At 35.4% G+C, this 24,174-nt stretch overlaps 1 protein-coding gene and 1 long non-coding RNA gene across 3 annotated transcripts in view; one reads left to right on the top strand and one right to left on the bottom strand.

Annotated features, from left to right (window-relative positions):
• LOC100378049 (uncharacterized) overlaps window positions 1-24,174 on the top strand; it is a 63,133-nt gene that overhangs the window by 7,020 nt on the left and 31,939 nt on the right. For both annotated transcript variants that reach the window (XM_085495213.1, XM_085495212.1), the window contains exons 2-6: window positions 4,198-4,340; window positions 7,580-7,715; window positions 15,282-15,379; window positions 16,194-16,299; window positions 17,377-17,501. In XM_085495213.1, the coding sequence (XP_085351339.1) occupies window positions 4,198-4,340; window positions 7,580-7,715; window positions 15,282-15,379; window positions 16,194-16,299; window positions 17,377-17,501 (608 nt within the window). The remainder of the gene's footprint in view (window positions 1-4,197; window positions 4,341-7,579; window positions 7,716-15,281; window positions 15,380-16,193; window positions 16,300-17,376; window positions 17,502-24,174) is intronic.
• LOC146729599 (uncharacterized) lies at window positions 10,757-11,628 on the bottom strand. The gene is made up of 2 exons (XR_014928028.1): window positions 11,381-11,628; window positions 10,757-10,888 (listed from the first exon to the last, which is right to left on the bottom strand). It is a non-coding gene; the product is annotated as an uncharacterized LOC146729599 (long non-coding RNA).

Below are 24,174 nucleotides of genomic sequence, written 5' to 3'. Positions count from 1 at the left end.
CAGCCAACAGATGCTATTTTATTTTATTTTTTGAAAACAGTGATTTAAAAACATGAGAAACATTTCCTTAGTTCCTCAATTATTTTAATATATACATTAGAACTAACTGAAAATATTATATAATCTATCATTCATATCTATTACTGCTTTTCAATTAGTTTTGAAGTAAATATGGATAATGAAGAAGCAGTGCAAGAGAAGTCGAACAACGTCCATGACCTTCTCATCCATCTTCACATCCTTCTGTGGTGCGACTACATGTAATCACAACATGTTTATTGATAAATAAAAAATCCCAGCAACTCGTATTCCTATAATCTGCTGTTAAAGGGGAACCGCTCAATCCTAGGGATTGCACCAAAGAATCATGGGACACTATTGTTTATGTTGTTTACAGTGTTAATCTATCTTTTGTTATCCATTGTTATTTTAATCCAGAAAGTAAATTTGTTGTGAGATTAGGCTTAACTGGAAGGTGCCCCTTTAAGTTTATATTTTCTTTCTGATCAAGACACTACTCAAAGAAATATGGATTACTCCAGTATTGCAACATCGGGGTTCATCCTGAGTAAATGACAGAATAGAAAGGATGCGAACCAAGTTGTGTACGTTCGCCATGTACTCTGAAATTAATGCGAGTTTTCTCATAAAAAAAAAACACGAACCAAACTACCATGCCAATCACGATTATTATGAAATGAAACACGCCTTTTACACGCATATTTTAAAGAATATCGTCGACGCCCAGTAAAAACACTCTGGGCTTATAATCGTGAATGCTCTCAACTCGATAAATACCTAGTAAAAATATAGGAATGGGCTTCATACTCGGGAGGGGCTTACGATCGGGGAGGTACGGTTCTTTAACGCAATTGGGCTTCCACTCTCAGAATACTGTGGTTCAAACGCATAAGGCTCTAACCCAAGTTTTAAAAAGCACATTGTGCATATAAAAGTAGAGTTTATACTAGTAGTACACAATGCTTGGCAGCATGAACGGCTATGTACAATGGCGTATACGAATGCGATCAGATACAAAAACGTCATAGCTTTGAAAAGTACCCGGATGTTAAATGTGTTCGTTCGTTGTTTATTCCCCTCCATGAATGGCCTCCATGGTGTTTAATTGCAAGCACTTCAAATGCCTATCCAAGCTACAGTTATAATTAAAACAAAATCAAACCACTGCAATATTATTTAAAATACAGTTTAGAATATACACAACTATAAATTAAGGCCGCATTTAGGTTCGCTTTAACCTGTGTTTTGAGGAAACTATACCAGAAATTTAAAAGGTTGCGTCTTCACCCCCTGCTTTAACACATTGTAGGACTCACACTATAGTGATATAATTCATGCTGCATTTAATTGTACTCTAGTTAATAATAAATTCCATTGTCTAAAAATTCTGCTGGTATATCTAGTAAAAGTAAACATGTACTAGTTGTCCTACCAGTAGTAATAATATTGTCCAATATGACAACATAAAATAGCATTCTTTTGTGTGTTACAGTGACATATTCCGAGAAACTTGTCAAACATGGTTATTTTTAGAACAATTTCATATAGAACACAATGTTAAAGGAAAATTGTCACTTTTTTTAGAACCCAAATTTCAACAAGACTATCCACTATAATGCAACTATAATTTTCTAAAAAAAGTAGGCTGGTGACCACTAACTTTTTAACACTGTCTACAGCCTGATTTTGTCCAAGAAGGTAATTTTTGCAAAATAAATAAATTCTGGGTATTTGCATTTATGATTAGGCTTCTACCTGTTTCCCTCCCTCAAAACTGATTTCAAAAAAAAGTTCAACTACACTTGAAATAGTGCCTCTAGCAACAGCAAAGCTATAATACTGTAAAATACTTTATTTTTGCTTGGGAATTAATTCTCGCTATTTTCGCTGAAAGAATTATTCAGTGAAAATAAAATCCAACGAATATACATTTTTTTATATAAATTTTACATTCAACTCATTAAAAATTATTGAAAATGAATTCCATACAAAGCACCGAAAAAGTCTATTTGGAGAAAATGAATTCCAGCTAAAATAAACTATATTACAGTGGAATGTTTTGTATACATGTATATCTCTAGCTTAAATACGGTGTGGTTATGGTGCTTTTGTTACACTCCAATAGATTGTGAACAGAAGGACATGTCTGGGACAGTGTCAACAAAAACTGGATTTAAATACTTAAACATTGAAGGGTAATAAAATATTCTTCATATTGTCTCTGATACAAATGTATAGTGAATTGATCTTTGTATTTTTGTTTAGTGATCACTGATCCCAGCATGAGCTGCTGATGTTGTATTACCTAATCTGAAACTGTGCCAAAACTTACAGAACTCTGACCTAACGCACCCAGCTTGTTTTCACGATTTCTCGGACCCTAGTAAAAGCTTTTCATTTGCATACACTAAACATTAAATCATTTTGTAACAAACAAAGGTCAGACGATCGTGGATGCGTCCTGTTTCAGTTACTGGCTGATACTGCTATATATAGCTCTAACTTTGTAATTTCATGCGTTTAGCAATGCATACTACAATTCCTTACTCTTGATCTGTCTTGCTTTTTGGTACACAAAAGAATTTTTGATGGATTTGGTTAGCTATTGCTTATTTCACTACTGTTGAGAACTTCATTTTTTTTGATATGTTTTATAAAACATCTATTGCTATGTTCACATGGCAGCATTCTATCGGAGCCGAACTACTGCACCTCCCACCGATTAACAGGAGATTATCTCCAATGCGTTCATACGGTCGGGAGCCGAACGAGAGCTGAGATCTGCCATAGTACGATTCAGTGCCTTCAAATAATTAGTATGGGAATAAAAACATGGCTGTGAACTTCCTGTGAATTTCATTACCGAGAAATTTGACGCCAAAGTTGGGGTAACTGTTCACCATGAATGGCTTTTTAACTCTTCTGTGATTTTTTTGGCTGAGCCGATTTAGTTCAAACTTGGCAGGCAAATCACACCTTCACTTTAGTTAGGTTGTAAAATCTGAACACAAATTCTGGCCCACTGTTTCTATGGCAACAGCATAGATACATTCGCGCCAAATGTTCTCACCCTACATTTCTACGATTAAAAAGCACGGACGTACCGGGTACTCATTATACTTGGGTGTAGGCAAAAATATACTGTTTTTCTTATGTCTACTTTCATTACCGAGAAAATTTACCTCAAAGTGGAGGTAACTTTTCATCAGCAACGACTTTTAATTCCTCTGTGATTTTTTGGCTTGGCTGATTGTGTTCATAACGTTTTTAGGTTCATGTGCTGTAAGTTACAGAGCACATACCTAAGCAGCCGTCCCTCATTTAAATAATGAAGCAAAGGCATTTTTGATGTCAAAATCGCAAAACTCTCCCTGTTTACGCAAACTGGGAAGTTCGGATTACTAAACAAAGTACAGGACGACGAAGCTTAGATATCTAAGAACCAACACATACCAAAAATATTATTTCAAAAATGAATATTCGTGGTGTATTTTAAGTCTAACCGGACCAAAAGTCGGAATTCGTTAGTACTCTAAATATCCAAATATATTTTAGTATAAGGTAGTAAATAACTTGACGTGTCCTTGGACTCAGACAGCAGAGAAAATTGCGCTGTTGCAAGATTCCCTGATTTTCTTTGCAAAATTAAAGCTGTTTGGTTTATGTGTGTGTGATATGTTGACTAAAGAACACAAGAAACTTCAGAGAAACCAAAGAGCTTTCAAGTTTAACTTCTTGTTTATTCTGCCATTTTCAGTTGCACCAACGACACTACTTTTTACAGATCAATACACTTGGGTGATCAGGTGACATATAACACCATTACAAAAGTATGTATTCTGACATGTGCAATAAAGTAGTCCATGCAATAGAGTATAATACTGTAAAAGGATTAATTATTCACTGGGTTTTAATTTTGCTTATTTCGCTGACTGGAAAATGAGCTAAATTAAAACCCAGTGAATATGTAAAATTTAGCATAGAACACATTATCTAAAATGATAAAACCGTGAATTTAAAACACACTAAATATGCCTGAAATGGTAAATCAGTGAAAATTAGTCATTTTACAGTACAATGTTCAATATGTGTGCAGTGCTCAGCAACACATATCACTTACATTTAATACACTTCAGTGAAATTGTTTATAAGCTTTCTTTAATTTTATTTTCACAGTTGCCATTGGATCCTACCAGCCAGAATGTCAGTCATTGGATGAGATGATATCTCAGTTACCGTCAGATATTATTGGGAATGGTCGCATGGCATGTAATAAAACACAGGAATGTACTGGGCTGTCATGTGACTTGGCATTTAGTGTAAGTTTTTGCAGCATAATTCTCCTTAGTTGTAAACATATTTCTGTAGGTACAAGCTAGTTACCCCTGGTCCCTGTTGATACAAGCTAGTTTCCCCTGGTTCCTGTTGGTACAAGCTAGTTACCCCTGGTTACTGTTGGTACAAGCTAGTTTCCCCTGGTTTCTATGGATACAAGCTAGTTTCTCCTGGTTCCTGTTGGTACAATCTAGTTTTCCCTGGTCCCTGTTGATACGAGCTAGTTTCCCCTGGTCCCTGTTGATACAAGCTAGTTTCTCCTGGTTCCTGTTGGTACAAGCTAGTTACCCCTGGTTCCTGTTGGTACAAGCTAGTTTTCCCTGGTCCCTGTTGATACAAGCTAGTTTCTCCTGGTCCCTGTTGATACAAGCTAGTTTCTCCTGGTTCCTGTTGGTACAAGCTAGTTTCTCCTGGTTCCTGTTGGTACAAGCTAGTTACCCCTGGTTCCTGTAGGTACAAGCTAGTTTTCCCTGGTCCCTGTTGATACAAGCTAGTTTCTCCTGGTCCCTGTTGATACAAGCTAGTTACCCCTGGTTTCTATGGATACAAGCTAGTTTTCCCTGGTCCCTGTTGATACGAGCTAGTTTCCCCTGGTCCCTGTTGATACAAGCTAGTTTCTCCTGGTTCCTGTTGGTACAAGCTAGTTACCCCTGGTTCCTGTAGGTACAAGCTAGTTTTCCCTGGTCCCTGTTGATACAAGCTAGTTTCTCCTGGTCCCTGTTGATACAAGCTAGTTACCCCTGGTTTCTATGGATACAAGCTAGTTTTCCCTGGTCCCTGTTGATACGAGCTAGTTTCCCCTGGTCCCTGTTGATACAAGCTAGTTTCTCCTGGTTCCTGTTGGTACAAGCTAGTTACCCCTGGTTCCTGTAGGTACAAGCTAGTTACCCCTGGTTCCTGTAGGTACAAGCTAGTTTTCCCTGGTCCTTGTTGATACAAGCTAGTTTCTCCTGGTCCCTGTTGATACAAGCTAGTTACCCCTGGTTTCTATGGATACAAGCTAGTTTCTCCTGGTCCCTGTTGATACGAGCTAGTTTCCCCTGGTCCCTGTTGATACAAGCTAGTTTCCCCTGGTCCCTGTTGATACAAGCTAGTTACCCCTGGTTTCTATGGATACAAGCTAGTTTCTCCTGGTCCCTGTTGATACGAGCTAGTTTCCCCTGGTCCCTGTTGATACAAGCTAGTTTCCCCTGGTTCCTGTTGGTACAAGCTAGTTACCACTGGTTTCTATGGATACAAGCTAGTTTTCCCTGGTCCTTGTTGTTACAAGCTAGTTTCCCCTGGTCCCTGTGGGCAAAAGCTAGTTTCTCCTGGTCCCTGTTGTTACAAGCTAGTTTCCCCTGGTCCCTGTGGGCAAAAGCTAGTTTCTCCTGGTCCCTGATGATACAAGCTAGTTACCCCTGTTCCTTGATGATGCAAGCTAGTTACCCCTGGTCCCTGTGGATTTAAGCTAGTTTCTCCTGGTTCCTGTTAGTACAAGCTAGTTTCTCCTGGTTCCTGTTGTTACAAGCTAGTTTCCCCTGGTCCCTGTGGGCAAAAGCTAGTTTCTTCTGGTCCCTGATGATACAAGCTAGTTACCCCTGGTCCCTGATGATACAAGCTAGTTACCCCTGGTCCCTGTGGATTTAAGCTAGTTTTCCCTGATTCCTGTTGGTACAAGCTAGTTTCTCCTGGTTCATGTGGATACAAGCTAGTTTCTCCTGGTTCCTGTTGTTACAAGCTAGTTTCCCCTGGTCCCTGTGGGCAAAAGCTAGTTTCTCCTGGTCCCTGATGATACAAGCTAGTTACCCCTGGTCCCTGATGATACAAGCTAGTTACCCCTGGTCCCTGTGGATTTAAGCTAGTTTCCCCTGATTCCTGTTGGTACAAGCTAGTTTCTCCTGGTTCATGTGGATACAAGCTTGTTTCTCCTTGTTCCTGTTAGTACAAGCTAGTTTCCCCTGGTTCCTATGGATACAACATAATTTGCCTGGGTTCCTATGAATACAAGTTAGTTTCCCCTGGTTCCTGTTGGTACAAGCTAGTTTCTCCTGGTTCCTGTGGGTACAACCTAATTTTCCCTGGTTCCTATGGATACAATATAATTCCTCCTGGTTTCTATGGATACAACATAATTTCCCCTAGTTCCTATGAATACAACATAATTTCCTCTAGTTCCTATGGATACAACATAATTTCCCCCTTGTTCCTATGGATACAAGCTAGTTTCTCCTGATTCCTATGGATACAAGCTAGTTTCACCTGGTTCCTGTTGGTACAAGCTTGTTGCCCCTGGTCCCTGTGGATACAAGCTAGTTTTCCCTGGTCCTGTTGGTAGAAGCTTGTTTCCCCTGGTTCCTGTGGATACAAGCTAGTCTCTTCTGGTTCCTGTTTGTACAAGCTAGTCTCTTCTGGTTCCTGTTTGTACAAGCTAGTTTCTCCTGGTTCCTGTTTGTACAAGCTTGTTTCCCCTGGTTCCTGTGGATATAAGCTAGTCTCTTCTGGTTCCTGTTTGTACAAGCTAGTCTCTTCTGGTTCCTGTAGCTAAAAACTACTTGTACACATAGGAATTGATCTTGTTCATGAGGGACATCTACTTGTTTACCTGTGTACAAGTAGATCCTCTGCATGCAAGTCCATACTTTCAGTAAACTTTGTTGTAAGTGTTGTTGACTAAATTGACATAAATTACATTACATTCACAGTATTATTTTTTTCTGTTTCTATTTGGATGACCAGTTTATCGTAGACAAGTTATGTATACAAGCACTCTGTTGAACATTTCATGAAGGCACAAACAGCTTTTATGGAAATTTATAAAATAATAATAAAGCATTTACCCTGGAAGATGTTTGCACTCCCTTCAAATCTATTTGGTAATGCCCATTACCCATGAGTCTTTGTGTTCCTAAATGTGATGTCATTGATTTAGAATGTAGTTATTTTTAGCCATCATTTGAAATTTATATCAAATTACTTGATTTTGAAGTTGAATTTTTCTTTTTTGTAGTTCAGTGCCAAAATTCATATCGGAGAAGAATATGGCATTGAGATACCCTATCAAATATATATATATTATTAAGCAAAATATAGTTATGTGTTTGTCGAATCCATTAGTTTGTCCTCTTATTACATTTGATTTCATGCATAATGCAGGATCTCACAGCGCATGAAAAATGGTCTATTCTAGCTAAAATATTTTACAGTAATTTGCGAGATAGTTTCATTATTTTTTTATTTTTAGGGTGCAGATTTGTATTTCACTATTGCATTGCATCAATGCCGAGACCCACCAAGTATGGACTTGAATGTAAGAAGCTCAGATGGATTAATGGACTTTCAAAGAACAGTATCACATGATGATAAGTTTGAACTGACAGGTTATAATGACATCTTTCTTTCTTTTCTTGCAAGGATTTATAAAGATAGGGTCTGGTGTGGTTTACAATGAAGTTCTTAGTCAGTGCATGGAACTGCAAAAGCAAAAGCACTGTAAGATAAACTAAGACAAAGGTTTTTTTAATCCTCTTAGTTTCGTTGTTCTTCCTGGGGTTTATAGTTCCATGGTCAGTGTTCTCCACAGGAATATAGCATAGCACCATGACATAATTTGCATAACAATAGAATATATTAATCACCTTGATTGCTATCTTGTTATGATACTAGTAATTAAGCTGAAGGGGCCCCTTGATGCTATAATGCTATGTAACGAACACTAAAGGTAGTTATAAAATTGTCCAATCAAAATGGCTAGTGTTTATCTAAGGCTGTTGTTTCTACAGGAGTTACACTTTTGTGCGTGTGTTTTTTTGCATTCTTATATTGCCATACATGACTTACATTCCAAATCCTATGGCATTCTGCAATGCCACTGCGCAGAAGACGTTGATTATCAAATTGCTTGCTCTTATCATTATAAATTCTTAAAGGGGAACCGCTCAATCCCTTGGATTCATGGGTAATTAACTCCGCCTCTGTCCACTGAGTAAATGAATGCTTATCTTTCCCCCTGTACCGCTAATCCCACAAAACAACAACTGATATAAACATCCTAAGAACGGATTACAATTTGCTTGTTTAAATACCGTACTCGACCACGTTAGCGCTCATGCCCGGGCAAGCGCCCACCCCCCACTTTTGCGCAATTTTTATATTTGGGGTCACATTCGGCAAAGCGCCCACCCCTTCAAAATGCAACTAATTTAAAACTTGGTCTTGCGTAACGAATCTTGGTAATCGTTTTTTATATGATACAGCGTGGATATCGACCGTTGTGAACATGTTGTGAATGCGTATAACATGGTAACCGTGCGTAAACTACGCTTCGACAATGACCTGTTAATACAAGTAAAATGCGGTAAATATTTCATGCCATATACAGTTTAACTCTCAAAAATGGCTAGTTACTAGTTTTTTGGAAAAACAATGTCGTTTATTCGCTGAAATCAATTCCAACAGATCGTACTTCGACATCGATAATTCACTTCCGCATTGCGTTACCGGAAAGTCTTCGGGAATTTCCAAAGAATTGTGTCAGTACAACACAGCATTGTGATTGGTTAATAACCAACTTGACCCATTAGGTCAAAGGACGCCGCTGCAGGTGAAATCTGCAAATGCATCATGGCGGAAAGTGATTTTCATTGAGAGTTTGCGTACGATGCAACACCTTCGTCAGTGGAGATAATATGACAATTTTGACTTCGACTGTGTTCCAACAGACCCAAATGTTTTTAATTTCGTAAATTCTGGCGGTACGTAATTAATATTGTAATAAAATGTGCATATTTTTTGTGATCATTTCTGTTTCTTCATTGTGAAAATCAATGACGACTCAACTAATTTCGTAATTTGATTTCCCTCAAAGACGTAATCTGTCACTTGATGAATCAAATTTCATTTGCACTGTTTTTCGAGGGGGGTGCTCGGGTAAGCGCCCACCCCTAAAAAATCATGATTTTCTGAGTTGAGGCCCCTGGGCGCTAACGCGGTCGAGTACGGTATAACCACAGTCCCTCTATAGGGATAGATAGAGGGACTGTGATATAACATAGCAATTGAATTTCAAACAAATACAGAGCAGTCTTCATGTGCCATAATTTGAAACATCGTGCACTCGGTAATTTATACATCGTCTGAAAAATATGACGCGGAACTAATTCAAGTTGATGATGGCCAACAAGAAAAGGCAGCAGTCCACCGGATACACACGACCAGATTGTTGCTAAAGATTATTTGTCTGTTTCCGTTGCGTCGGTCTATTGACGGTACTGATCTCTTATACAGTAAACCTGAGAACGAAACTTCCTATGCACATTCTGTATACATACTACTCCTCCAGACTGCTAATATAACAAGCGTGAAAACACGAAGTCAAGGACTTTGGTTTATATATTTTCGTCACAAATCGGTAAACAGAACGTGTATTTCCATATATTATTGACTAATTGGTAGAGACGACAATGAAAAAATTTACTGTACATTGTATAATCATTAAGTAAAGAAAAATTGCCGCGACATCACAGGCTTATCTTGTAACCTGTTTACGACACTAGTGTGGAAAATCAAAATGTACACAAGTGGGTACCGGCTTGTATATCGTGTGAGATTTGAGTTCTTGTGATCTGGTGGGTGAAAGTCGGGTTGACTTTACAGTCAAAATCAAATGAGCGGTGAGGGGGAGAAGAGCGTTCTGTCAAAACAATTTTACCGTAAACTCAATTTTAACGACCAATCTGCAGCGTTGTATTTATTATAAATAAGAATCCAAAAATAGAATATAAATACACATATACACTCGGTTAAATTTTCTGGACATATATGCAACGCATAGACGAAAACGATCTATTGTAAAAGATATGAATTGGAACTGCCTGTGACGTGTTGTCTGGGCGCCGTTTCGTCCTGCAGTCAAATACAGAAACAAAAACTGGTTTATTTTCCTATGCCAAGACCTAGTTGTTCATGCATTTCAAGCATGGCGTATTTACTTCTTGTACTCTGTGAAAAATATAACAAAAGATAACACTATACGAAGCAGTCAGGCCAATCTGATTAAAATCTGATGTAGTGTACGGGCTTTAATTATTTTAGCTATAAACTTATTTTAATTTTATTTTTTATTACTTTTGTTATTAATGCCCTTTTATTTTATTATTTTACTTTGATTTTGATTTTGTGATTTTTTTTTAATTCCGCCCTACCTACATCTGATCCGACGCCTATGTAAGTCCCGTTCAAATCTCGCGTAAGTAACAGCCAATCACAGCCCTCCTTTTATACAGGCTGTCGGTTGCTTACTTTTCAGTGTAGCGACACTCTACGGGCAATCTTTTTGTACATTATATTTTGCCCACTTGAATAAACCATTAATAGAAAATTGCTAGTATATTTTTATTTGCAAAAGAAATTCCACAGCATTTTACAATTTTTGTCATTACATTGAATATTTTTTTCACTTCCAACAAATGTGTACACTTCCAGATACATCTTCGCCAGCCAAGGTTCGTTCATTCAGTCATCGCTTCAATTTTACATCACTGAGCATAATTATCTAGAATGGAAGCAAACAAATAAGTAAATCGTAATGATTAGAACACTGTAAACAGCTATAGTAAACAATGCAAACTGATTTTAAATTGTATAACGGTCACCGGCCCACGGCATCGACGCAGAAAATTGGAGCAAAAAATATTTCCTGATCAATTGCATTGTGTTCCAATAAAAAATATTTTATTCCAGTCCAAATCAGCTCAATTACTTTAATAAAGAGTTCTTGCATAATGTACAAAATGTTGATACAATTTGATGAATATTTACAGCTCTGCTTCAATGCCGTAGACGATGTTGGCCCGATCGTCAACAAAACATCACCCGTCTCCAGGGCAGGCGACTGGAAAAAGACACTGGTGTTCGGTCGAAACGGTGGAAACAAAATCGTCACTCCCAGAATAACTATGCAAAATAACGATCTAAAGTCGAACCATTCGAGCCACAATTTTAACATAAAAATGACTTTCGTTGCATTTGACAATGATAAACTTACCGAAAAGCCGTGTTATTCTCGGTCGCTAACGTCAGTATAATCCGCCATTTTATTTGAGTGTGTTTGCCACCCGACTCCGCCCGGTGACGTCATCATGTGCGCTATAGAAGGAGGTCTGTGATTCGTTGACTAAAATCGTCGATAGTGGGTCTCATTGAAATCTCGTTACATAGGCGTCGGATCAGATGTAGGTAGGGCGGAATTAAAAAAAAATCACAAAATCAAAATCAAAGTAAAATAATAAAATAAAAGGGCATTAATAACAAAAGTAATAAAAAATAAAATTAAAATAAGTTTATAGCCAAAATAATTAAAGCCCGTACACTACATCAGATTTTAATCAGATTGCAGTCAGGCCAATGTCTTGTTGATATCCGATACTTGGAACCTCTAACAGAACGGTTATTTCCTGCACGCCTACCAGTATTACACAACTACCATTTGTAGCTCATTGCAGTCTGACACTTATTCACTGTACCCCTTCCTTTTTCCAGACTGTCTAGAAAGTTATACAAAAAGTTTTGCCAATGTTCCAGCTCGATCTTTTACCTCTGGTTTTGACGGGAAGGCGGCACTTTTTTTTGAAATCAAAACATTAGTTGTTTTCGATGATAAACTGACCATTTGAAGACTAATTTGACATTTTTACGGTGATAACAGCTCATTGTCAAAGCGAAGCTTTACCCATTCATGCTAACCACAATAAACATCGTACTCTTGAATAGGCGTCAATGACTACGGTAAAATTCGTAAGATTGTGGGTCAGGAGTGAGTGTTGTTGACTCCTGTGTGCGAAGCACAAAAAGGGAGTCTTTGCAGTTAGTGTGCGTGTGTGCGTGTGTGCGTGTGTGCGTGCGTGCGTGCGTGCGTGTGTGTGATATCTCAAGAACCATACATCAGTTTTTGATGAAACTTGGTGCATAGATGCTCTGGGCCAATGCGCAGATTTGATTAGGTTTTGGTAAAAATCCATGCATATTAATTACCTAATTTGCATGATAATTAGCTGATTTTTAGCTGTTTCATGACTGTTCCACTGATATCTAAAGAACCACTCATTGGATTTTGATGAAACTTGGCACACAGATGCTCCAAACTAATGCGCAGATTTGATTAGTTTTGGGTAAAAATCTGTGCAATATTAATTACCTAATTTGCATAATGATTAATCAATTTTCGGCTTTTCCACTGATATCTCAAGTACTAATCATCACATTTCAATAAAACTTGGTACATAGATGTCATAGGACACTCCACAAACCTGAAAGTTTTTAGGGTAATATCAGTAGATATTAATTACCTAATTAGCATAATTAATTAATTTTCAGCTTTTGATATTTCAAGTAGTAATTGTCACATTTCAATGAAACTTGGTACATAGATGTCATAGGACACTGCACAGACCTGATAGTTTTTAGGGTAATATGAGTACATATTAATTAATTACCTAATTAGCATAATTAATTAATTTTCAGCTTCTGATATTTCAAGTAGTAATCATCACATTTCAATGAAATTTGGTACATAGATGTCATAGGACACTGCACAGACCTGATAGTTTTAGGCTAATATCAGTATATATTAATTAGCTAATTTGCATAATTAATTAATTTTCAGCTTTTGATATTTCAAGTAGTAATCATCACATTTCAATGAAATTTGGTACATAGACATCATAGGACACTGCACAGACCAGATAGTTTTTAAGGTAATATGAGTACATATTAATTATCTAATTAGCATAATTAATTAATTTTCAGCTTCTGATATTTCAAGTAGTAATCATCACATTTCAATGAAATTTGGTACATAGACATCATATGACACTGCACAGACCTGATAGTTTTAGGCTAATATCAGTATATATTAATTAGCTAATTTGCATAATTAATTAATTTTCAGCTTTTGATATTTCAAGTAGTAATCATCACATTTCAATGACACTTGGTACATAGATGTCATAGGACACTGCACAAACCTGATAGTTTTTAGGGTAATATGAGTACATATTAATTACCTAATTTGCATAATTAATTAATTTTCAGCTTTTGATATATCAAGTAGTAATCATCATATTTCAATGAGACTTGCTACATAGATCTTCTAGGATTATGCAGAGACCTAATTAGTTTTAATTGGATATTAAATAGTTAATTTGCATAATGTTCCACTGGTATATAAAGAACCACAAATTGGATTTTAATGAAACTTTTAAAGAGAACTATGCAGAAACCCAATTAGTTTTTGGTAAATATTTATGCTTATTAATCACTTAATTAACATAATTAATTAACACTGATATCTCAATTACTGATCATCACATTTGAATAAAATTTGGTACATAAATGCTCTAGAACAATAGACAGGCCTGATAAATTTTGGGTTAAAATTTGTTCATATTAATTCTCTAATTAGCATAATAATTCATAATTTTTTTGTTCTGTTCTGTTCATATTAGTTACCTGATGTACATAATTAGTTTTCAGCTTTTCTATCAATATCTCATGTACAGGTAATTTTGAATTAATTTTTAATGTGTCTTCAATACTCTCAGCACACGGGAGTTCTTTCTAAGCTTTCTTTGATTTTGACTTGGGTATTGTGTTTTACATTCCAACAGGAAATTTTTGCGCTTTTGGACTCACCGCGAAGTTAAAACCACGCGAATGATTTCTACTTCTACATTCAATTTATTTCAATGGATATCCGACAGCCCGTAACCTAATGTTATTGAAATTGTTTACTGTCTTACATCGTCATGTCCCAGTGTTACCGATGGTTAGACCATGGAGGTGGTTACACATAGACAAACTACGTAACGATAATGCTGTTTGTAAACCAACATTCTTTGTAGATTGAATAAACATCTAGAGGATTTACATTTTCGTCTACTCAAACTGTGATTGACAGGAATTTTGCATACATTAGCCACCATTTTAAACTCGTGATTTTCACTGGTCGCGGCAGGTTTCGACCGAAAATAACAACATTTATACATTGAAAGCCCAACCAGATGAGTGTAATCGCTAGCGTACATATTCATGTCCCTGTAGAAATGTATTTGGAATCACAGCTTGATCTCCAAACATCGTAAATGGCATATTTCACGGAGCTCCCGCCACGATGTTAGCTGCTTGGTTCGGATTAGCATACTAATACGGTGGCCATCTTGACCCTTATTTATAGTATCGGTTCCCCTTTAATATCCTGTAGAATACTTTATTTTCGCGTTTTTCACTGAAGGGATGCTTCAGTGAAAATAAAATCCAGTCAATAAACTTTTTTTCCTATACTTTACATTCAACTCATTAAAAATCAGTGAAAATAAATTCCAAACAAAACACCCAAAAAGCTTTTTCAATGAAAATTAATTCTTGCTAAAATAAAGTATTCTACAGTAGTAATGAATTATACCAAGCACTGTGTACATGGGGTGCACTTTATCTGAGATTTATACAATGACCAAGGTTGAGTCAAGGCCTACTATGCTCTACTACTACTATGCCTACTATGGGCATTGTCTTCATCTCAAGACAAGTATGTCACTGACTCAAAAGATCAGACAAAGAGGGTGAGTGTGAAGTTGGTTGGAGTGGACTATACCCCCTGGATGTGTGTCTGTCTGTGTGTCTGTCTGTGTGTCTGTCTGTCTGTGTGTCTGTCTGTCTGTCTGACTGACTGCTGTCTCCACAGGGGAGGTCAATTAATTCATGGGAAAAGACATTACCCTGGGGCAGTGGTGTTATGACTCGAATGGGAGGTCAAGTCATGATAGAAGACCATACCCTGGGTTATGTGGGGCAACAAGTGCATGTCTAAGATAACGTGTATAATTGCTATGATAGTCACACAATTTGATTATTTGGTAGATTAATTCCATATAATTATTTTTTGTTGTTAGGTATTGACAATATTCCTGGTTTATCCAATATTCTGATGGGTATGAATGTTTATATAGTCACTGATTTCCAGAAAGTAGATGGAGGATTACTTATTGGAGTAAGAATTGCTTCTTACATACTTGTATACTTACATGCTTACATAGACTTACATGCCTACATACTTAATACTAACTTACATACTTACATGCCTACATACTTAAATACTAACTTGCATACTTGCATACTTGCATACCTACATACTTAAATACTAACTTACATACTTACATGCCTACATACTTAAATACTAACTTACATACTTGCATGCCAACATACTTAAATACTAACTTACATACTTACATGCCTACATACTTACATACTTGCATGCCTACATACTTAAATACTAACTTACATACTTGCATGCCAACATACTTAAATACTAACTTACATACTTACATGCCTACATACTTAAATACATGTACTAACTTACATACTTACATGCCTATATACTTAAATACTAACTTACATATTTACATGCCTACATACTCAAATACTAACTTACATGCTGACACACTTTGATCTCGCTTGCAATAGAGAAAGAAACATAGCATCTCTTAGAAATCTGCTGAGGCATATTTAAATTTCAAATTATTTCTCATAATCATAGAAAATTTGACACAAAGAGTTGCCATATTTGAACTTTGCAATTACACCCAATTAGGTGCAACCTCTGACTTATACAATCATGAATGATGTTAATACATTGTTTCCCCAAATAGAGGAAAACTGAATCAATGGAAATGTGATAAAAAACAGTAGGTTCACAGATTGACAGCTGACACTGGTTTTTCTCCCCATTCATTTTTTATTTGTGTGGAGGCTTTCAACTGGTGGTGTGTTATCTTTATTAAAATCAATTGTCTTTGTTTCCATAGATCAAATTACAAGCGGGTTTAAGTGAGAATATAATTGTATATGACCAGCCACTTATTGAAGATCAATTGATACCAACGCCACCATGTACAGCAAGGCCAAACCTTGGTAAGAAATATTAAGGATTTTGTATAGCATAACAGTACCGTAAAAATCATATTTGAGGCCGCAGCTTTAATAGAAGCCGCACCCCTAACTTGAGACATTGTTTCATGTTGAAATAAGTTCTGATCTCGGGGAAAAAGCCTGCAATATAAGACGCACCCCAAACTTTCACAAACCAAACAGCCACTACATATTTCAGAAAAAGATATACCATTTAATTTTAAATTAAGGCATAATTTTTCGAACATTTCAATGACATCTGATGCTTAGATTTAGTCTAATTTAGGTTTTCCTTAGTCATTGACGCTTATTCCAGAGTACAAGTTTATTGTGGCAGCGTGAATGGGTAAACTGCGTTTTGACAAGGAGCTGTTATTATCGTCAAAAGTGTTAAATTATTCTTCAATGCTCAGCTTATCTTTCGAAAACAACTAATTTCTTGATTTAAAAAAAATCATGCCGTTTTCCCATCAAAATCAAAGCCAAATGATCGCACTACAACAACAGTAAATCTCTTCCGTGTTTCGTTTACTATGAGGTTGCTGAACTACATTAACATATTTAAATGAGCTATGGTAATTTATTCACATTGGCCCCTTCCAGCATTTTGATTGGTTAATTAGCGACTTGACCTATCAGGTCAAAAAACAGTTTCAAGTCACTAAAGATGTTTTAACAAACATGGCAGATATCGTATCGGATCAAGCGTTTATATGTGATCGAAATCATTTGCTTGCGGTGAAACTAAGTTGAATTTTCACAACAATTCAACAAATTTATTTTTTGTAAGTTATTGTAATCACTACTGAGTAATAATCAGCAATTGTAACACTTCGAAAACAAGTACTAGTAAGTTATTCACTTGTGTGAAACGCAGCATGACCGTTACCGAGATCATTTGCTACCAAGAATGCATTTGTTTTTGTTTTTACTTCTTTTAGAATACACTTTTCGTTATAAAAAATTACATGCTGGCGACAGCCCTTCCATTTAATATGACGAGCTCAAAGAGAACTTTCAAAAATTTAACGAGGACTGTGTATTTTCAGTGACATGTTTATTATAATTTTATTCTTGTAGATCCACGTTTAAAACCAGCACAATGCATGCATATGGACTACCTGCTTTCCCAGTTACCAGATTCTAATTTTACATGTGTTAAGAATGATAACTGTATGGGAATCAACTGCTCCGGTATCTTTGATGTAAGTCTGTGTATATTCTACTTTGTCTATCTGTTCCACTGACATCTCAAGAACCAATTTCAATGAAACTTGGTGCTCTTGGTGCTCTGGGATAAGCCATATACATGTTCAGTTTGAGGTTAAATTTTATACTTACTAATTACCTAATTTGCAATTTATAGGTTTTTTCACATGTATCTTGAAGTACAACTCATCAAATTTCAATGAAACATGGTAGATACATTGTAGGTGCTTTTGGATAACTCACAGATCTGTTTACTTCAAGGTTAAAATTCTTGCATATTAATGACCTAATTTGCATATTAATTAGCTAATTTTAAGCATTTTCACTTTTTTCTCAATTCAACAGCTTTTAATGCAACTGATTACTTTTTTGTTGAAATCTGTGCATCTTAATAATTTAATTGCATATAACCAATTGTAAGCTTTTCAACCAGTATCTCAACACTCATCAGATTCTTAGCTCCGCTGTCGACAAAGCTGATAGTATTACTGATTGGCGGTCAGCGTTCATTGTCCGCCGCCGTCGCCGTCGCCATCGCCAACTTTACATTTTTGACTTCTTCTTAAAAACCACCAGCTGCATAGCTGTGAAACTTTCTAGGAAGGTACCTTTAGTGGTTCTCTCTCAGATTTGTTCATTTCGTGTGGACATGTTCAATTGTCTTATTTATAGCAAATAGTTTTGTCATTTTTGGTCAAAAATGCTATACTTCTTCTTGAAAACTGCTAGCCCAAATGCTTTGATACTCGGTATGTAGGTACCTTGGGTGAACCTCTCTCAGATTTGTTCATTTCTCTAATTTTGATGAATATTTTTGTCATTTTTGGTAAAAAATTATATTTTCGACTTCTTGAAAACTGCTTGTCCAATTGCTTTGATATTGTATATGTAGGTATATCAGGTGGACCTCTGTCAGATTTGTTGCTTTTGTGACAATATTTTCAACTCTGTAATTTTGATGAATATTTTAGTCATTTTTGGTAAAAAAATTATATTTTCGACTTCTCTTTGAAAACCGCTTTTTCAATTTCTTTGATTATGTATATGTAGGTATATCAGGTGGACCTCTGTCAGATTAGTTCATTTTGTAACCATATCTTGAATTCTCTATTTTCAGCAAATAGGTTTGTCATTTTTGGCTCAAAAATGATATTTCCGACTTCTTCAAAATTTTTAACCTGAATGCCATGATTCTTGGTGTATATGTACATGTATCATGGGTGGAACTATATCAGATTTGTTCACTTCCTGTCAACATCTTCAATTCTCTATTTTTAGCAAATATTTTCGTCATTTTTCATCAAAAAACATATTTTTGACTTGTCCTTCAAAACCAGTAGTCCAAATTCTTTGATACTTGTACACATGCAGCTTTGGTAGACCTCTATTAGATTTGTCCATTACATAAAGATATCTTCAATTCTCTACTTTTAGTGAAATATTCTCTGCAACATAGTCAAGAAAGTCAGTGTCTTGCGATATTAAAGCAGCTAGCATTAAGTTTAAATTGCTTCTTAGTCATTGCTTTCAGAGCATGCTTCACAAACAACGGAGCTATATCAGCCGACAGACTGCTAGTTTGCATACTAATGACCTAATTTGTATAAATGGGTTCATGTAACCTCATTAATATGCGTACCTGTAATGTATTATTCACTGCTGCAGATAGTGACATGCAACCAGAGCTATTATAGAGGCAACAAATAAGAGATGAGTCTAATTATTAGATGACTACATATGGTCATGTGACCTTATTAGTATGCATAATTTTATTATCTTACTGCTGCAGATAGTGACATGCAACCAGAGCTATTATAGAGGCAACAAATAAGAGATGAGTCTAATTATTAGATGACTATATATGGTCATGTGACCTCATTAGTATGCATAATTTTATTATCTTACTGCTGCAGATAGCGACATGCAACTAGAGCTATTATAGAGGCAACAAATAAGAGATATGTCTAATTATTAGATGACTACATATGGTCATGTGACCTTATTAGTATGCATAATTTTATTTGTTCCCATTCGGACGATGTCTGATAACGGGGACTTATAATTTGGTCTCCGTCCGTGCCTGCGTCCGTCTGGAGTCATATTTCAGAATCCTTTGTACCGATTCAGTTCATTCTTCGCATGTGCCTAGTACCTCATGTGGGACATATGCACATGCAGTGGTTTAGCGATTCGATTCAAAATGGCCGACTGGCAGCCGTCTTGTTTTTTAAAAATGTCTTATTTTGGACATGCTTTGTTAGTTTTCATTCAAATTTGGTACATAGAATATACATGCTAGGATTCATGTTTTTCCGACCGTCCGTGCATCCATCTGTGCGTCTTTCCGTGCATCTTTCTGTGCATGCGTCCATCCGTCCAGAGTCATATTTCAGAATCCTTTGGACCGATTCCGTTCATTCTTCGAATGTGCCTAGTACTTTATGTGAGACATATGCACATGCAGTTTTTTAGCGATACGATTAAAAATTCAAACTTGGTACATAATTTATACATGTCAGGATACATGTTCATGACAATTTGTTTCAAAATCTGGTCAAGGATGGCCGATTGACAGCCATCTGACTTTTTGGCCTTACTACTATATTTCCACAATTTATGTACCATTTTCATTCGTATTTGGCACATACATCATACATATCAGTGTGTTTCATAATCAGATCAAAGATGGCTGCATAATGGCTGTTTTTATTTTGGCCATATTACTATGACACGAAACACGTGTTTTGATGTAAATAAACAATCTGTTGTATACGCCACTTGGAACTCAAGTTTCAAGGACACGCTCGCGACAACCCCTCCGCTTTAATATGATGAGCACAAAGAGAACTTAACGGGGACTGTGTCATTTTCAATGTCTTGTTAATTCTAAGTTAAAATAGACCATTCTATGGCTTCTTTGGGGCCAAAATTACTATCAGACAGGGTAAGGGGGCGCATGGCCATGGCATGAGGGTGCTGCGCCCTGTTCCCTTTGTTAAAAAATCCCTGCAATAAATACAATTTTTGTTTCATGTAAATTATTGTAAATTAAATTTGTGTTTCTAATATACTAGTAGTAAACACAGTATTCCATATACTAGTAGTAAACACAGTATTCCATATACTAGTAGTAAACACGGTATTCCATATACTAGTAGTAAACACAGTATTCCTTATACTAGTAGTAAACACAGTATTCCATATACTAGTAGTAAACACAGTATTCCATATACTAGTAGTAAACACAGTATTCCATATACTAGTAAACACAGTATTCCGTATACTAGTAGTAAACACGGTATTCCATATACTAGTAGTAAACACGGTATTCCATATACTAATAGTAAACACGGTATTCCATATACTAGTAGTAAACACAGTATTCCATATACTAGTAGTAAACACAGTATTCCATATACTAGTAGTAAACACAGTATTCCATATACTAGTAGTAAACACAGTATTCCATATACTAGTAGTAAACACAGTATTTCATATACTAGTAATAAACACAGTATTCCATATACTAGTATTAAACACTGTATTCCATATACTAGTAGTAAACACGGTATTCCATATACTAGTAGTAAACACGGTATTCCATATACTTGTAGTAAACACAGTATTCCATATACTAGTAGTAAACACAGTATTCCATATACTAGTAGTAAACACAGTATTCCATATACTAGTAGTAAACACGGTATTCCATATACTAGTAGTAAACACAGTATTCCATATACTAGTAGTAAACACAGTATTCCATATACTAGTAGTAAACACAGTATTCCATATACTAGTAGTAAACACAGTATTCCGTATACTAGTAGTAAACACAGTATTCCGTATACTAGTAGTAAACACAGTATTCCGTATAATAATAGTAAACACAGTATTCCGTATAATAATAGTAAACACAGTATTCCGTATACTAATAGTAAACACAGTATTCCGTATACTAATAGTAAACACAGTATTCCATATACTATTAGTAAACACAGTATTCCATATACTAGTAATAAACACAGTATTCCATATACTAGTAGTAAACACAGTATTCCATATACTAGTAGTAAACACAGTATTCCATATACTAGTAGTAAACACAGTATTCCATATACTAGTAGTAAACACAGTATTCCATATACTAGTAGTAAACACAGTATTCCATATAATAGTAGTAAACACAGTATTCCATATACTAGTAATAAACACAGTATTCCATATACTAGTAGTAAACACAGTATTCCATATACTAGTAGTAAACACAGTATTCCTTATACTAGTAGTAAACACAGTATTCCTTATACTAGTAGTAAACACAGTATTCCGTATACTAGTAGTAAACACGGTATTCCATATACTAGTAGTAAACACAGTATTCCATATACTAGTAGTAAACACAGTATTCCATATACTAGTAGTAAACACGGTATTCCATATACTAGTAGTAAACACTGTATTCCATATACTAGTAGTAAACACAGTATTCCGTATACTAGTAGTAAACACGGTATTCCATATACTAGTAGTAAAGGCAGTATTCCATATACTAGTAGTAAACACAGTATTCCATATACTAGTAGTAAACACAGTATTCCGTATAATAATAGTAAACACAGTATTCCATATACTATTAGTAAACACAGTATTCCATATACTAGTAATAAACACAGTATTCCGTATACTAATAGTAAACACAGTATTCCATATACTATTAGTAAACACAGTATTCCATATACTAGTAATAAACACAGTATTCCATATACTAGTAGTAAACACAGTATTCCATATACTAGTAGTAAACACAGTATTCCATATACTAGTAGTAAACACAGTATTCCATATACTATTAGTAAACACAGTATTCCATATACTAGTAATAAACACAGTATTCCATATACTAGTAGTAAACACAGTATTCCATATACTAGTAGTAAACACAGTATTCCATATACTAGTAGTAAACACAGTATTCCATATACTAGTAGTAAACACAGTATTCCATATACTAGTAGTAAACACAGTATTCCATATAATAGTAGTAAACACAGTATTCCATATACTAGTAATAAACACAGTATTCCATATACTAGTAGTAAACACAGTATTCCATATACTAGTAGTAAACACAGTATTCCTTATACTAGTAGTAAACACAGTATTCCTTATACTAGTAGTAAACACAGTATTCCGTATACTAGTAGTAAACACGGTATTCCATATACTAGTAGTAAACACAGTATTCCATATACTAGTAGTAAACACAGTATTCCATATACTAGTAGTAAACACGGTATTCCATATACTAGTAGTAAACACTGTATTCCATATACTAGTAGTAAACACAGTATTCCGTATACTAGTAGTAAACACGGTATTCCATATACTAGTAGTAAAGGCAGTATTCCATATACTAGTAGTAAACACAGTATTCCATATACTAGTAGTAAACACAGTATTCCGTATAATAATAGTAAACACAGTATTCCGTATAATAATAGTAAACACAGTATTCCGTATACTAATAGTAAACACAGTATTCCGTATACTAATAGTAAACACAGTATTCCATATACTATTAGTAAACACAGTATTCCATATACTAGTAATAAACACAGTATTCCATATACTAGTAGTAAACACAGTATTCCATATACTAGTAGTAAACACAGTATTCCATATACTAGTAGTAAACACAGTATTCCATATACTAGTAGTAAACACAGTATTCCATATACTAGTAGTAAACACAGTATTCCATATAATAGTAGTAAACACAGTATTCCATATACTAGTAATAAACACAGTATTCCATATACTAGTAGTAAACACAGTATTCCATATACTAGTAGTAAACACAGTATTCCTTATACTAGTAGTAAACACAGTATTCCTTATACTAGTAGTAAACACAGTATTCCGTATACTAGTAGTAAACACGGTATTCCATATACTAGTAGTAAACACAGTATTCCATATACTAGTAGTAAACACAGTATTCCATATACTAGTAGTAAACACGGTATTCCATATACTAGTAGTAAACACTGTATTCCATATACTAGTAGTAAACACAGTATTCCGTATACTAGTAGTAAACACGGTATTCCATATACTAGTAGTAAAGGCAGTATTCCATATACTAGTAGTAAACACAGTATTCCATATACTAGTAGTAAACACAGTATTCCGTATACTAGTAGTAAACACAGTATTCCGTATACTAGTAGTAAACACAGTATTCCGTATACTAGTAGTAAACACAGTATTCCGTATACTAGTAGTAAACACAGTATTCCGTATACTAATAGTAAACACAGTATTCCGTATACCAATAGTAAACACAGTATTCCATATACTATTAGTAAACACAGTATTCCATATACTAATAGTAAACACAGTATTCCTTATACTAATAGTAAACACAGTATTCCATATACTAGTAGTAAACACGGTATTCCATATACTAGTAGTAAACACAGTATTCCATATACTAGTAGTAAACACAGTATTCCGTATACTAGTAGTAAACACAGTATTCCGTATACTAGTAGTAAACACAGTATTCCGTATACTAGTAGTAAACACAGTATTCCATATACTAATAGTAAACACAGTATTCCTTATACTAATAGTAAACACAGTATTCCATATACTAGTAGTAAA

The sequence above is a fragment of the Saccoglossus kowalevskii genome, chromosome 21 (assembly GCF_978046115.1).
Source record: "Saccoglossus kowalevskii chromosome 21, keSacKowa6.1, whole genome shotgun sequence".
In the NCBI taxonomy this organism is placed as follows: Eukaryota; Metazoa; Hemichordata; class Enteropneusta; family Harrimaniidae; genus Saccoglossus; species Saccoglossus kowalevskii.
Note: the sequence above shows the minus strand (reverse complement) of the source record. Positions and strands in the feature narration are given on the sequence as shown.